The following is a 15,244-nucleotide window of genomic DNA, read 5'->3' as shown; positions in this document are numbered from 1 at the left end:
CAATGAGAAATTAATATAAATTAGTTTATCATTCCAATAAACATTTCACATTAAATTCATTTTTTATTCAATTAGTTGTTCTTCCAATTTCGGATAATAATTTTTCCATCTCCAGAAATAAAAGTTTTAGCATGCCTTATATTTTTGCCCGCATCTGTAAGCTGATCCTGTCACCGTTTTGCCTTATTGCTTTTAATTAGCACACAAAAAATTTGGAGGGCGGATGAGCGAGAGATTTCCGGCGGGGGTGGTGTTTAAATTTATGGTGTGCAGCAGATTTTAGTGTTATTCATGAGTCGATTTCGTGGAAGACCGTAGACCATGCGAGAAAGTCACCAGCATGCAAACAAAGCCAAGGGAACGTTGGTCATTCTTGTTGACATGACAAACCGCGTTCTAGGAAATCGCCACACAAAACTGCAACCGAATGTACAACAAAAAGTGCCGAAATCAACAAGTGCGTGTGGCCGATAAAAGTGGGTGATATGATATGATGTGATATGATATGTCATGGTGCTCTGACCCACTCGATAGGGCATGTGTTCGCGACATTATTCTGCGCTTTGTCTTTATCGAGCGAAGAGTGAAAAGCGCAAAAACGACAAGGCAAACATAAAACACAAATCCACAATCGCACCAAACATGTGTAACGCTACCATTTGTTTTTATTCCACTGATAAAGTCAGTGTCTGATTAAATCAACCGTTGGTCGGACCTCGTCGAGTAAAAAGGGAAATGACTAAATTCTAAATTCTGTGTTAAAGTCCGTGTGAAATATTCCACAATTTGTGTCTTGTTTGGGTTGCAAACCTTTTAAAGATCTCCGCCAATCGCTAGATGTTTATGCAAATTTTGTTTATTATTTCTGTGAGAAATTTCGCATCGAATTATATGAAATCATATTAAATAGTATCAATATTGCGGGTATATTGTTTTAATATTCACAAAGGGATTCGAATTTTTTCACTTCACTTCGCGGTTTCTTTTCGAAAAAGGGTTTTTTTTCGGACACAGGTTTGCAATAGAACATAAACAAAAAATCCCGCGTCACGTCCCAAAAACGATTGGGTTGTGAGGAATATATGGAACTATCATAATACCAATATATTCTCGTAAAACAAATAAAATATCATCCAGTGATATCTTTTGCCGGTAGTTTAACGCATGTTTTTCGAAATGTTTTTTGAAAAGATTTAACGGAAACCGAAACTCAACCATCAGCGCGGTGTCGGTTGTAAAATTTCAAAAAAATGGATTGCGCGCTGCCGCTTATATAGACTTTGCCAGCGCTGCTGATTCTCTCTCGCGACGCCGACGTCGGCGTCGCTGTTAAGACTCTCTCTCTCAATGTTAAGCCTCTGTAATCATAGCAGCACGAAACAAATAAATTCGCTTCAGATTTAGGAAATATTTAAGAAATACAAATGCTAAATATATCGTATCAGAATTTTTAAGAGATCCTTAATTAAACATTTCAATCTACAATTAAAAATTGCTTATAATTTTATGAAAAGAACAACTGAAAAAAATTATCTTACAACCAGCAATATTTATATTATAAAAATAATTTCTTTCTCTTATTTATATTATATATTATTTTAATTTAAAAAAATATATTTAAAACAAAATTATATCTTATATCCTTTTTTGAATCAGCTATGGAAAGTTTTTGAGAACTTATGCTCTTTAAATGTACAAAATTTTTTTATTCTAGGTAATTCCGCTCTGTTTAATTTATTTGAAATTAGTTTTGGCGGCAAAATCCGTTAACAGAAGTTTTGTATCACGAGATGTTGGTTCGCTTTCTCTTTATCTCAATGTCGGTGACTGTTTTAGCGGAGGGGTAATAAAGTGAGTCAAAGTATATAAGGTTCATATTCTTTCAAAAAGCATATACAAATCATAAGGGCTACTCGAAAACCCTTTACAAGTAATTTCTAAAAGTTGGCAAGTTTTTCAAATTGAGAGTAAGATAAATAATGAGTAAAATTAATCTTCAATTAAATAAATAGTAAATATTTATCTTTTGTAGTTAAATACCACAAACCTATGGTAATGCAACGGATATATGATAAAAAAAAGTTAGAAACACATTTGAAATAGTTTAATTTCGTAACAACTAGACTATCAACATTTTCCATATTTGGAAAATATTTTTGATTTGTAGTGTAATAGAGTTATGACCCCTTTCACTAAGCCCCTGCGGGATTCGCTCTCGAGTTCTCTCTGAGTGAACAGCAGTGGCATTAACAGTTGCTTTTGGATGAGCTCGGTCAAAGGCTGCCTGCTGCAAGACGCACATCCCAGCTTTTAAACTTAAACTTGTTCCGCTGCAAGGCGCGTAAATTTAAACAATTTGCAAACATTTAAGTTACTATGTATTGTATGTAATGTTTATATAAATATAATTATAAATTGAGCTGTTATGAACTTATGTAAACTTATGAGATTTTAGAAATATACATATATTAGTATATGTACCACCGACAATGACTATATTTTAAGTATTTTCTTTGTTTCTTTCGTTTTTGATGAATTTCTGCATTTATATTCCTTCTTAAATTTCTTAGTGGTCATAAAAACTACATTTTCAAACATTATTCCAATGAAATAACATGCTTTTTATACAAGTCATTTAAAATGGAATAAATCTTAAATTTAAGTCTATTGTTTTTTAACCAATGATACTTATTGGTTTTAATAACAGTTATAAATTAAAGAATTAATTAATCAATTTCGATGAAGAAAGCACCTCCTGGAATTAGGAAACTTTTCGCAGTTCCTTTCTTAATCCTGTTTTATGTTCAACAGAAAAAGCTTTGGAAAGGCTTTATTTATATCATAAAAATGAAATAAAATTTAAGTGCGTACACATTTTAAAACAGTGTTTTCCCATAACAGCTATATGACATAGTGAACTGATTTTAGCAATATTAAAGCCGTAATACTTGTATATTAAACCATCTCTTTATCTCGAAGCATAATCAATTTAATTGAACAACAGCAAAGTATAGATTTAATTTGATGTGATTTGATTAAAATTAAACCCGTATTTTCGAATAGTGAACCATAACTATATCTCGAAGTACATTTAAATACATTGAGCTGTTCTTTGCTTTGATATTTTTTTAAGATATGAAAATTAAAATAAATAATGATTTTATATGTCGCAGGTATGGATAAATATTAGAAAACCAAAGCTTGAAATTATTTACAGAACGAAAAAACAGATCCCCGACTGTGGTAACTCGATCTTATTGATCGTTAATCAGTTGATCATATCCGTATCGACATCGTGCCAAACGGGGACATCGCCGTCGTCATCGGCATCCTGACCAGATCTGGCGGCCGGTGAGGAGGATGTCTCTCGAGCGATCTCTGCACAATCGGCACCCATCCACTCCAGATTCGATGTGGCCGATCCATCAGTGGACTGTGCGCTATCCACCTTGGTGGCGCCACCTTCATCCAGAATAGACGAAACAATGAACGAGTTGGAGACCTGCAGTAAACTGATTCCCCGCAAAGTTCGCTCGCATTTGGGATCCTTACTAAATTTTGGATAGGACGTTAATTGGGGATTTTACACATTAAGTTAAGTGGTTAAGAAAATATACAACTGCGGTCATAATAATAGAAGTGAAAAGTGGTTTTGTTCAAATTTATCTCAACGTTTAGTTACCAACGAACCAAATAAGGTTTAAAAAACTTTTAATATAGTTTTAGTTAAAAAAATGCATTTTTCAAAATACTGTAGTAAAGAAATTTAAAAAAATTACATAAAATAACCATACTTCTCGTGCACTTTCTATCAAAATTAATTTTTTTTTAAATTTATGCTATCAATAATTTTAAATAAATTATAACTTTGCTGTTTTCCAATTTCTGTTTATAGATCTTCGATATTTAGTGTTGGCTTACTATTTCGGAATTACGATTTAAATTTGATGACTAATCATATATAGCTCCCATGGAAACAATCGGAATATTTAAAAAAAACTTAACTTCTCTAGTTTTTAATTTTTTTTTTGCAATTCTTTGGGACATAGGAATGATTAAATTAAATTACGCTTTTAATTTGATAAAAATCGGAAAACGACATCATGTAGCTGCCATAGGAACAACCGAATAATTGAAGTGAAAATCATTATAGCTTTAATGGTTTTTAATGGGTACTTATATAAATTCGAAATTTAGATGTTTAATTTTTACAATAGCTGCAAGAGTATGTAACCTTCGGCTTGGCAAAGTTTTCTTCCTTTTTAGTTTTTTAATATTTTTAATTTAGACCCCCATTTAATTTATAATATTAGCTTTATGAAGACATAAAATAAAAAATTCTAAAGTTTCTCTAAAACTACTTTTGATTGCCATTTCCATAAGCTAGAAAACTACTATATTCATGACCACAGCTGTTGATATTCTGCAAACTCACCCCAATGCCTTATAGTAATACTCCAACGCCCTGATGGGTTCCTTTTCGCTTCGCAGCATATCTCCGAGATGCGTGAACAGATTCGCCTGCGGAAAGAGTGAGACGTGATCCTCCAGCAGCTTGATGGACGCCTTGGGTGCGCCCTCGAACTGACAGATATCGGCCATAAGGGTCACCGCCGGCGTGTAGTTGGGGTCGATCTTCAGGGACTTTTCGGCAAACTTGCGGGCAGTTTGCTTAACCTTTGGATCCGGGGAGGCGAAGAGAGTGGAACCAAACATCTATAAAAAAAATAAGGTTAAGTTGCAAATAGTTAAGCCCAGCACGAGTTGAGATTAGAATCAGTCCAGGACTTTGGTCTTGCAATCATGGAATCAAAGAGTTTAGCTCGAGTAGCTCACAAAAACAAAACAATCAATTAAAACAAGCTCGAAAATTAATCAGATTAATCCTTTTCTTTGTTGAGTATCCGCGCGAATTCTTCAGCTTAAAATAGTCCAATGTATTCTTGAAGGCGAAACCATCTTCCCCATACACAATCTTTCGAATGCTTATAAATTCTTAAGAAATTACGGTCATCAAGCCAGTGTTTAGGAATAAATTGGACTCCTTCAGTTGAAGAATTGACGGACTATTAAAGATGGGAAAAATTTGCGATATGTTAGATTGTTCTAAAGAAGATAAAGTGATTGTCTGTCTGTCATAGATATAAAACATAATAAATATATCCAGAATTACACTGATTGACTGATCAACTCGATCCATAATTTATAAAAGCTGCTCACCGTGAGGGCCCTGGCCGAGTTCTGGAAGGTACGCAGTGTCCAGTTGCAGATGGCCTGGGCCTCCTTGAATCGCTTCTGGGCCAAGTAGCTGCGATAGAGCTCCCTGTAGATCTCGAATCGATAGGGTGCAACAGTTTGGACCAGCCGAAAGGCCTCCGCCGCCGCCTTGTGCTGCTCCGTCGCGATGAGCAGCCGGCCGCGCAGGATTAGTGCCTCCTGGTGCCGCGGTTCCGACTCCAAACACTGCTTCACGAAACTTAAACCCTGCTCAAACTTTTCCGCGTCGTACATGGCGTGCGCATGGATGAACCAGTGATCGGCTGAGTATCTCCGTTCTCGGGTCACCTGGGCATACAAACGATCCATGTCCTGCCTGCTCTGACCCCCGGGACCACCATCCTGCCCACGGACAACGGCCAGCAGCCCGATGGCCTCCAAGTTGTCCGGATGGCCGTAGACCGTCGTGGCGAAGAGCTGCTCCGCTTGGGAGTAGTGGCCGTGGTAGTAGAGGCACCTGCCCAGCGCAACCATCAGGATCTCGTTGCCGTGCAGCCGGGTGGAGTCGTGCAGCCGCTGGAAGGTGCGTGCCGCATCCAGATGCTGGCAGTCGAACATCTGGGCGAGCGCCTTGATCCACGTGCTCAGCCAGTCAATGTTTCCGTTCTCGTGCACTGTGGCAGCTGCTCGGGCGGGGAAAATTAGTAATCATTAATGCGAAGCACACTTAAGGCCTTCTAAAACAGAGGTTAGATTATTGCCATTGTAGGGCATTATTAAAAAAAAAAAATTTCATTTTAGAAATTTCAATTTAAAAACAATTTTTTTTTTAATTCCGATTGTTCCCATTAGATCTTTATGATATAGTGGTCCGATTTTGATCAAATTTTAACCGTAATTCCAATACAAGAAGTCTTTACTAAATATCGAGTAAAAATAATAGAAATCTTCACTGCGTTGTTAACTTCTTTTTGACATTGTTAAATTTAAAAATTCTTAATTTAAGAAAAATTACTTCATTTTGGTAAAACTTTCTTAATTTTAGGAAAAGTTCTATAATTTCAGGAAAAATTCCTTCATTTTAGAAAAAAAAGTGCTAAAAACTATAAAAAATTATATTATAAAAAATTTCTTTGTTTTAGGAAAAGCTCCCAAGTTGTAGGATAATTTCGGTAATCTTAGAACAACTTACTTAATTTAAAGAAAAGTTCCTTAGTTATAGGAAAAATTAATTTATTTTAGGGATAATGACTCTTCCATATTAATTTAGGAAAAAAATGATTTAAAAATTGAACGAAGTCATAAGTCATTGGGGCATTATTCCCAAAATTAGATAATTGTTTTCCAAACTGAGGAATTTTGTTGTCTAAAGGGTACCGTGCATCACCAGCGAGTTGACCTCGTTGCCGTCGACCTTCAGCTCCAGGAGAGCCTGGATCATCGGGAGCGCCATGGGACACTCGCGGACGACCTCCTTGTAGGCGTGCAGGGCCTCCGCCCTGTTGGGGCACCCAGGGCCGGGTCCGTGGTGATTCAGCCTGGCCAGCATCAGGTTGATGCGGGGTGTGCGCGACTTCACCGGCACCTCGAGCAACGTGGCTAGGGCCATGCCGGGATTCCCGATCTCACGGTAGCACTTGGCGGCTCGCCGCCGCAGCTCCACCTCGCCGAACTCCGGATACACACTCTCGATGGCCAGCAGACAGGCGTTCTTGTGGCGCACCATCAACCTCCGCTGGTGGATCATGTCGTCAAAGAGTCGCAATGCCGCCCGAACTTGTCGCTCCTTGTAGAGTGAAATGTTGAGGTAGAGCTGCGCCTGGTACTCCAGTTCCAAGGTGGCAATGTTGCGATCATTCTGCAGCACCGTCCTCAACAACTTGGCCTGGATGTCAACGAGACCAGTTACACACGAGGAAAGCTAAGTAATGCCTATTAACTAATTACCACTGGAATCACGCACTCGTAAAGCTTGTGATCGTAAAGCTTCTTAACATTCGCAAATAGCGTATTCTCCATTATCTCGATGCGCAACTATCAAAGTTGTTCCTGAAATCCCCACTCAGTTTCGAACTATTTTTGGGAATATTTAAATAGCAATCAAGAGAATTAATTCCATGAACTTCTAAAAAACTATCTAATAAATGAATTCCAGGCTCTGTATAACCTTTAATATCGAAAGCTGTGTCCGTTCTCTTTTTCCAATATCGATGTTGCCATATCGATTCCAAACAATTTAACTGTTACATTTTTAAAGTGTTTACTTCCAATACAGTTTTGCATTACAAATCATGTTTTAATTCACACAGCCTCATCACATTTATTTAAAAACAAAAACTCTTCAAAAACTTGGATATATTTAATATATATTATATATCTATGATATCCAACCAATTTAAAAATTAATAAATTTTTTAAGTGTTTTTTTTTTTAAATTAATGTAATATGATTTATTTTTCGAAAAAAAGAATTGGTTCGCTGGTGCAAAAATTATCTAAATCATTTTTCCAACTTTGATGTTACTTTTTTAAAAATTCAGCACACCAAAATCTTTTAGAAAAGTTGAACTTCATCAATAGTTTTTTAAACCCATTTATTAGCTTTAAAATAAAAGCGCTCTCAGTGGTAACATTTATTCTTGCAGGCATTTTATTTTGAGATTTACGACATTCGCTTTAAAACTAAATCGCTAAGTAATGCCAAAAAGAGTTTTGCAACTACAATGTTGTGTTTATAAGTATCGCTCTAAGTAGCAAATGTTAATGGTATAAATTGTCTTTATTTATTTATGTTATATATATATATATATGTATTATAATAAATCTTTTCTGCATTTAACTGGAAGCTGCTATGTTCAACCCGAGTTATTTACAACGCTTTCCCATCGCCAATGCTTTCCAGTTGCTTTGTTTATTAACTTTAGGGGCTGTGGCAATACTTTTGATGCATATTCCATGTGTTAACGTATTACAAATATATACCATACATTTTTGTTTTGATGGGCCTAGACTACACAATACGCTTATTCCTTGCGCTCTATACAACATTATTTTTCGAGTGGTTCTATGCTCTGAACGCCCTAACAACAAACATGATAATTTAAATTAAAAAAGAAGTACATTTTTATTCACTACATCTCTTTCGAAAGCAACGTTTATTCTCTGGCGACTGGCGACTGGCGATTGGCATATTCATCTAGTTTCCAAACAACAAAAAAAATACAAAAGTAGATTATTAGAGGCGGAAATCCGTTAAAAATTAAACGTTTGTACATCGACCAAAACGTGAAGAACACAATAATAATAAAAAAAAAAATATTTGCTCAACGATCTCCCGTTCAGCGGGGTGTAACCGAAGCTCCAACAATACTACTACATCTAAGCCTAGGTGAAAATCTGACGGAAAGAACAGGACGACTGGGTATCCTCGTAAACAGTGGGATCTAAGGGTACTGGACGTATTCGATGACGGCTGGAACACAACGGCAAGCTAGCTGAACTGACCCACACTCGGTGCGACTTAATCCATATGGTAGAGCCGTGTGCGGTTTATTCGATGGAAATGACAAAGAAAATAAAACGAGACATTCAAAAGAGCGCGGTGGTGATGATTAGGTGCCGACCGAGCGTTCGAAATAAGCTATTAAACTACACTTGGAAATCCTTTATGAACACACACAGGTCGATCGACCGACCACCTACCACCTCGATATTCCCCACTTTTCCATCCATCCATCCATCCATCTATCTATCTGTATAATCAACGTGGTCCAATTATCTATGACAAACTGCAGATGTTGCCGCCTCTGTCACCGTTGCCGCTCCTGCTGCAGTTTGGCCTACAGTTTGTGCCATCCGATGCCGGGGGGTGGGTGCTATTGCGATTGCTATTGCTAGTACGGGTGGGGGTGCGGATGCAGGAGCGGGAGCGGGAACGGGTGCAACTCGTACTTGATCTTCTTCCGCTGACAGTCGCATTTCGAGTTCCGCTCCCACTCCCAAAGCCCCATCTCAGTTCAAATTCACCACCGATGACGCTGACTGCAAATGGACTGGACTCTTCTTGCAGGCACACATGCTGACGAACTTGATCTTGACCTCCGTAATGGAATAGTCCTCCTCGATGGCGGGGTAGCTGGATTTCTGAATGAAAATCGCAAAAAACACAAAAAACCGAACAATTAGCTTCGTTCTATTGTAGCTCCGTAACGATGCAATCACTTACGTTTTGTGTGAGGTTTTGGCCACGCAGCACCTGCCAGTTCTCCAGCGTGTTTGCATACTTCAAATACTTCTCAAAGTCGTGCAACGTTTCGTAGACGTGGCACAGACCCAGATAGTCATACTCCAGCCCAGAGTACGAGTGCCCAAACAGACGCAGGCCTTTAATATATGTATCAAGTGTAGATTAGTTGCGATAAAACAATAATTAATTGGGTCAGATTTGCTTACTTATATCAATGCTGCGCAGGTAGAGCGTCTCGGCCTCGCGATACTTCTTCATTTGATAGTTGTACAGCGAGGCCAAATGGCCGATGGACAGTCCCACCTCATAGTCGAAGGCACCCAGCAGATCCGTCTTGATTTTGATCGCCTTTTGGTGCATTCGTTCCGCCTCATCGAAGCGATTCATTGTTTGGTATAGACGCCCCAGATTTCCGTAGTGCTTCGCCGTCTGCACATTCACCTCGCCGAACACTTCGAGGGAGAGGAGCAGGGCGAAGTTGTGCAGCTCCTCGGACTGCTGCAGCAGATCCTCTTCGTCCATGCCATCGGCCATCTTGTCCAGCGCAATCTCCTCCAGCAGCAGCGCCTTAACGCGCTTCGCCGAGGCCAACATCAGATGATTGCTGGGCACCAGATTCTTCATGATATTAACCGCCTTATCCACGTGATCCTGGGCACAGCTAAAGTCACCCGTGCTATACTCGTGCACGTAGTAGGCATACGACAGATCCTCGTGCGCAATGGCCACATGGAAGTTCATGTTGCCAAAGATGCCACGGCGTACGGCCAACGCCTCCTTGTAGACGTTAACGGACTGAAACACCGAATCCACGTTGAGTAGGAAAAATCCGTAGTCCAGCAGGGCATCGCCGTACTTCTGATGCTTAAGTCCAAAGTGTTTGCTGTGGGGAATAAAGATTTCCAATGAGTATGACTACTAAGTGAGTTGATTAAATATAAATCGTTAAAAAAAAAAAAAAAAAAAAAAAACAAATTGTGTCTGCAGATATTTTAATTCCTTTAAAAGCTGATTTTTTAAATTACTTCGTTTAGCTTATTTTTTATATCCTTATGTGGCCTTTGAATTTCCTCTAAGATGATCACATAATTTGCAATTTAAATGAATTTATAATTCAAAACTTTTAAATGAAATGGAAAAATTATAATTATATAATTGAGGTTTATACTGAGTTTTCTAAGGAATGATATTGTTTCTGTCTTAGCAATACGGGTTGTGATCATCGTGGCCATCTCTTATTTATAGCTGACAATCAGTTCACAATGGAACAGAGTTTGGCCGAGACCGATTGACCTTTCAATAGATAGATAATAACCATCCATGGGCTGCTGTGCTTACCGAGCGCGTCGCACCGCCTGGCAAATGAGCAGATTGGCACGGGCATAGTCCCGCTTGACGACACAGGCCCTGGCCGCCTGGCGCAGTACGTCGATGGTGATGCTGTCGGATGGGTTAAGTTAGAGATCAGCAATCGAGATCGGACTACAGGGACTAGATGAAGAGGGAGTGGGACAGCAGACAACTCACCGCGGTGAAGCAGATCCCTTCAGAAATCGCATGGCCAGGCCGCTCCACATGTGACTGTGGTTGTACTCGTTGCGGGCAAAGTACATGGCCGAAATCTGTGTGTAGGCCATGGCCACCAGTTGGGCGGGCACCTGGCTATTGAGCGATCTGTTCAGACCGATCAGTTCGTTGTAGGTGCGCTGCGCCAGCTTGAAGTTACAATGCGCCGACTCTGCATATAGGAGGCTTTAAAAACAAAACATATATAAAACACATTAGTTGTCAAACAAACTTTACAAATAATAGCATAAATAGATAAAGCTAAGTTTATTAAACATAAAGTTTTGGAAGTTTTTATGAAACTAATATGGGAAATTTGAATTTAAATTCAATTATTTTTAAGTAATAATCATAGTAAAGAGAAGTGCCTTTGCATTTCTTTTTCTGATAAAATTATCGAGCTTAATCATGTAAACTCACATAAATATTGAGATATATTATATACTTTCAATATTTATACATTGATTTTGTGGCTATGTTAAGCAAGTGCAAGTGCAAATCACGCATTATTTGTAATATTTCACCAAAATGATGTGGTGTGAATTGAGATAGTTTAATTGTGAGTTGATTGATTTAATAAATATCTGATAATTACCGCTGCAGACAGTCGAGACGCATCTCCAGCCAGTGTTTGTGGGGAGGCAGGCGCTTCAGTCTTCCATTGAGGCACTCCAGCACGGTGATGCTCTCCTGCATCCATCCGGCCTCCGAAAGGAACGAACCGAGGCGCAAGCCCATGTCGATGACCTGCATCTCCGAAGCGGGCAACTCCTCGAGGTCTAAATTGTTGATCACACTGAGTTCGGACTGGGACTGGGGTTGTAGGACTTTGGCGTCCACTTCTATGGTGATGAATTGTCTGCGCTGTTCGCTACAGCTGGCACCAGAGCCGTCCTCCTCCGTTTCCCCATCGTAAATGTGCAGCTTGCTGGGCTCCGGCTGCGGCTTCGGTGAGGAATCAAGTGATGGGGCCTGATCATGGCTCTTGTCCAAGTCAACCGATTCCTGATTCAATTCGTCACCCTCATCATCATCATCATCATGTCCGGGGGTCCAGTAGCGCGACACATAGTTTTCGCTGAGTCGTTTGGCCAGCATCTTTTTGCTGGCCATAAGGGCAGCCATTATGCGCAGCAACTTGCTGCGGGCAGCCGAGTAACGAACGAGTCGCGTAAACACCTCCAGCTGGGCCAACTCCTCCAGCAGTGTGTCCTTCAAGGACTCCTGCTGCGACATCTGTGGGATGGAGACGGAGAAACACATGGCATTTAATGGAAGCACATATGGACATGTTAAGCAGCGGGAAAAACATTTAATGTTGGTCACTAGTTTAGGTATAAATCAATATTATAGTATGTACATATAAGTATAATTGCATGTTTAAACATCTGAGAAGTATGTAAAAATAATCTCCAGACATTAAGGTAAATTACTGATTTAAGTTATAATTATAACTTACAACTATGTATAACATGAGATGACATACTTTGTTAACACCTATTTCTAACATTTGCCGAAAGACCCCTTGCAAACAACTTAAGTTTTGGTTGGTAAATAGAATATCTAGAATCCTAGTTTCAAATTAAAAGTTACGACTTGAGCAGAAGCTAGCAAAAAGTCACGTAAACAAGAGGAGAAAAGACACATCCAATCAGCGAACAATGGAATTTGCTTAGCCATTATCAGCAAGTTCAATGGCTCTTCGCCAGCAGCTGCGCCACAGCATTTTCTCTATGCATCACTGCACCATCAGAGCTCCACATCCCCATCCCCATCTTCATTCCCATCCCCATCCCCATCTCAGCAGAGCTCCACAATTTCCGAACAGGACAATCAAAGGGCGCTGGACCCATCCAACTGGTTGGTCTATTTTTAGATGCCCCTCATTGTCGCTTCTGTTTATAATTTACACGGTAATTGCCACTTATTATAACAATCCATGTGTGGAATCGAAACCTTTGGCTGACCAACTATGTACATATATGCAACCACAACCACCTGTGGGTCTGTGGAGTTTCGTTTCCTTCGTCCGAATGAAATCCATCTGAAAGGCATGCACCACCAGCGGAATGTGTACAGTGAAGCCCAAGTTAATTGAATTCCAAGAAAGGCGGTTTTAAAATAGTAAACAATAAATGGTACCGTTTAGTGCTGGAATTTGAAGGTTATTACATGATCTTTTGTATGTTCAATAGAAATAAACATTGATCGATGGACTTCAGAAATAGCTTAACCCTTTTTTTTTGCATTTAACTTTCTTCAAAAAGTCTAGTAATAATTATTTAGGTTAGCAATGAATTAAGACTAGTGAAAGACCAAGTGTTGCTTTAATTTAAAAACAAAATCTTTGTGAATAGCTAATATTTTTAGAAAAAAAAAACACATTCAATAAGCTGAATTTATTGCATTTCTGGGAAACAATCGAAAATTTTTGTCTTATCAGAAATGATTATTGAAGGTTTAATGAGTGTTTAAAGACAATTTTCCCTGTCCGATCTGGCGAAGGTCTTTCTCTCTAGGGTTAAAGGCCGGACTGGCGGGGTGTAAACAATTTAAGCGGAAAAGCAAACACAAACAGACAAGTGCCATACCCCCCTCAATCCCTGATAATGAGTATGAGAGAATGGTAATTGCCAGTGGCGAAATTCGGACGGCGAGTGGAGATAAGCAGCGGCCCAACAAGTGCTGTAATCGTTTTGATCACTGATGGAGAGGTTTAACCCCAGGTATCGCAAAAAGATATGTATTTAAAACGATCCGCAATCTTTATACTATCAATCCTCTTCTTCAAAAGGGAAATATGTACATACATCTAGTTCCAGGAACCTGTATTTTGAAAAAAATGTTCCTAATTTCCATATCTGCATACCAAATAAAGGTGAATATTTCCGAGAACAGTTTATTCCTCCAGTAAAATTAATAATTCACAATCTAAATTAGTTTTTACCATAAATATCAAAATTCTTATTAGTTAAAAGAATTATATTTTAATTTATCCAAAAATATATGTATATATATTTCCAAAAAGCTCGTTTCGTAATTCCCTCAAGTTTTTACCACAAGCCGTTAAAAAAATCAAAACTAAGGTGGAAATGCATTCATTTAATGCTACACCATGTTCTTTGAAACCATATTTCCTGGAAGTAACTGGAACATATGTTTTCCAGGATTGTAAGTTATAATACCAAGAGCATAACAATGGAAGGCTTTAACAACTAGAACTACATAGTTGAGTATCTGGTATTTTCCCAAGCTACATAGCTACTAACGATTACTGGTTATGATAATGAGATCGGATCTTTTGGGAGAGATAGAGAGGGATGGGGGGTAGTTAGTGGGAGCAGAACGAGAGCACTCACCATTTCGTAGACATCGATGAGCAGGTTGCGCGGCAGCTCCGTCAGTCGGTTGATCCTGTCCAGCGCCGGAACCTTGGTGTTCATACTGCCGATAAGGGCCTCTAGCGAAAGGGCGTAGAGGGCCTTCGGGGTATTCGGATTGGGATTTAGCATCAAGGCCAGCTGTTGGCCAGCCATCTCGCTACTTTTTGTTGATCTTTTTTCTTTCGATTTTCTGTAAACTTTAATGCTGTTTTATCGACCTAAAGGGGCGGGGACTCGCGGGAGGCGTGGCACTCTGTAATAGGTTTGGATTTGTACGATATTTGTAGGGAATGCATTCGCACACGTGCCGTTTTTTATTTTGTTAAGAAAGTGAGAGACAAAGGAAGATGCGAAACAATAGCAAAGGCATAAGCAAAAGCAGAAAGACCCGTAAGATATCCGGTTTTTTCGAGTGTGTTTTGCACTTCACTTCACTTTCTTTTGAGGCGTTCTTCTGATTTCTGATTTCTGTTTTCGGTTTTCCTTTCTCTGCTGCTCGTCTCTGCTCGCGTGCTGCTTTGCTTTTGCTTTTCGCTGCTTTGGCTTTGGCTTTTGCTGTTGCTGCTGCTGCTGCGATTGTTTTGCTCTCGATTTAATTGGGCTTTTTTGGCACTTACACAACATGGAATACATCGAATTATTGGGGGCCGTCAGCTAAAGTTGAAATCTGCGCCCACGGTTAATGCGTCGGGAATTGTTTTACGTTCGTCCAGTCCACTGGCACTTTTCTTTATTTTATTTTTTTTTTATGATGAATCCAGTGGTGGTACTACTCGCGGCGAGGCCCTATCGATAACCACAGCCGAATGGCTTAAACTCGCGACGATAGTTCG

The 15,244-nt window shown here is 39.3% G+C and overlaps 3 protein-coding genes across 3 annotated transcripts in view; all 3 read right to left on the bottom strand.

Moving 5' to 3' along the window:
- The window catches only part of LOC108138492 (GAS2-like protein pickled eggs), a 57,353-nt gene extending 56,116 nt beyond the window's left edge, over positions 1–1,237 (bottom strand). The window contains exon 1 of the mRNA XM_017260698.2: positions 811–1,237. The gene's annotated coding sequence lies outside the window, so the exon portion shown is untranslated. The remainder of the gene's footprint in view (positions 1–810) is intronic.
- A 1,736-nt stretch (positions 1,238–2,973) lies between these two features.
- On the bottom strand, positions 2,974–7,396 carry LOC108138599 (anaphase-promoting complex subunit 7). Its single transcript, XM_017260890.1, has 5 exons — positions 7,165–7,396; positions 6,595–7,102; positions 5,221–5,900; positions 4,436–4,716; positions 2,974–3,551 (listed from the first exon to the last, which is right to left on the bottom strand). The coding sequence occupies exons 1-5, from the start codon at positions 7,234–7,236 to the stop codon at positions 3,269–3,271; spliced, it is 1,824 nt and encodes a 607-aa protein (XP_017116379.1). The 5' UTR covers positions 7,237–7,396; the 3' UTR covers positions 2,974–3,268.
- Positions 7,397–7,843: 447 nt separating this feature from the next.
- Positions 7,844–15,203, bottom strand: LOC108138560 (amyloid protein-binding protein 2). Its single transcript, XM_017260833.2, has 8 exons — positions 15,029–15,203; positions 14,388–14,664; positions 11,624–12,264; positions 10,990–11,214; positions 10,801–10,902; positions 9,669–10,345; positions 9,442–9,599; positions 7,844–9,359 (listed from the first exon to the last, which is right to left on the bottom strand). The coding sequence occupies exons 2-8, from the start codon at positions 14,562–14,564 to the stop codon at positions 9,228–9,230; spliced, it is 2,112 nt and encodes a 703-aa protein (XP_017116322.1). The 5' UTR covers positions 14,565–14,664; positions 15,029–15,203; the 3' UTR covers positions 7,844–9,227.
- Positions 15,204–15,244: the final 41 nt, after the last annotated feature.

Source organism: Drosophila elegans, unplaced genomic scaffold (genome assembly GCF_018152505.1).
Source record: "Drosophila elegans isolate 14027-0461.03 unplaced genomic scaffold, ASM1815250v1 contig_149, whole genome shotgun sequence".
Taxonomy (NCBI): Eukaryota; Metazoa; Arthropoda; class Insecta; order Diptera; family Drosophilidae; genus Drosophila; species Drosophila elegans.
The sequence above is the reverse complement of the archived record's forward strand: the minus strand, read 5'-3'. Positions and strand labels throughout refer to the sequence as shown.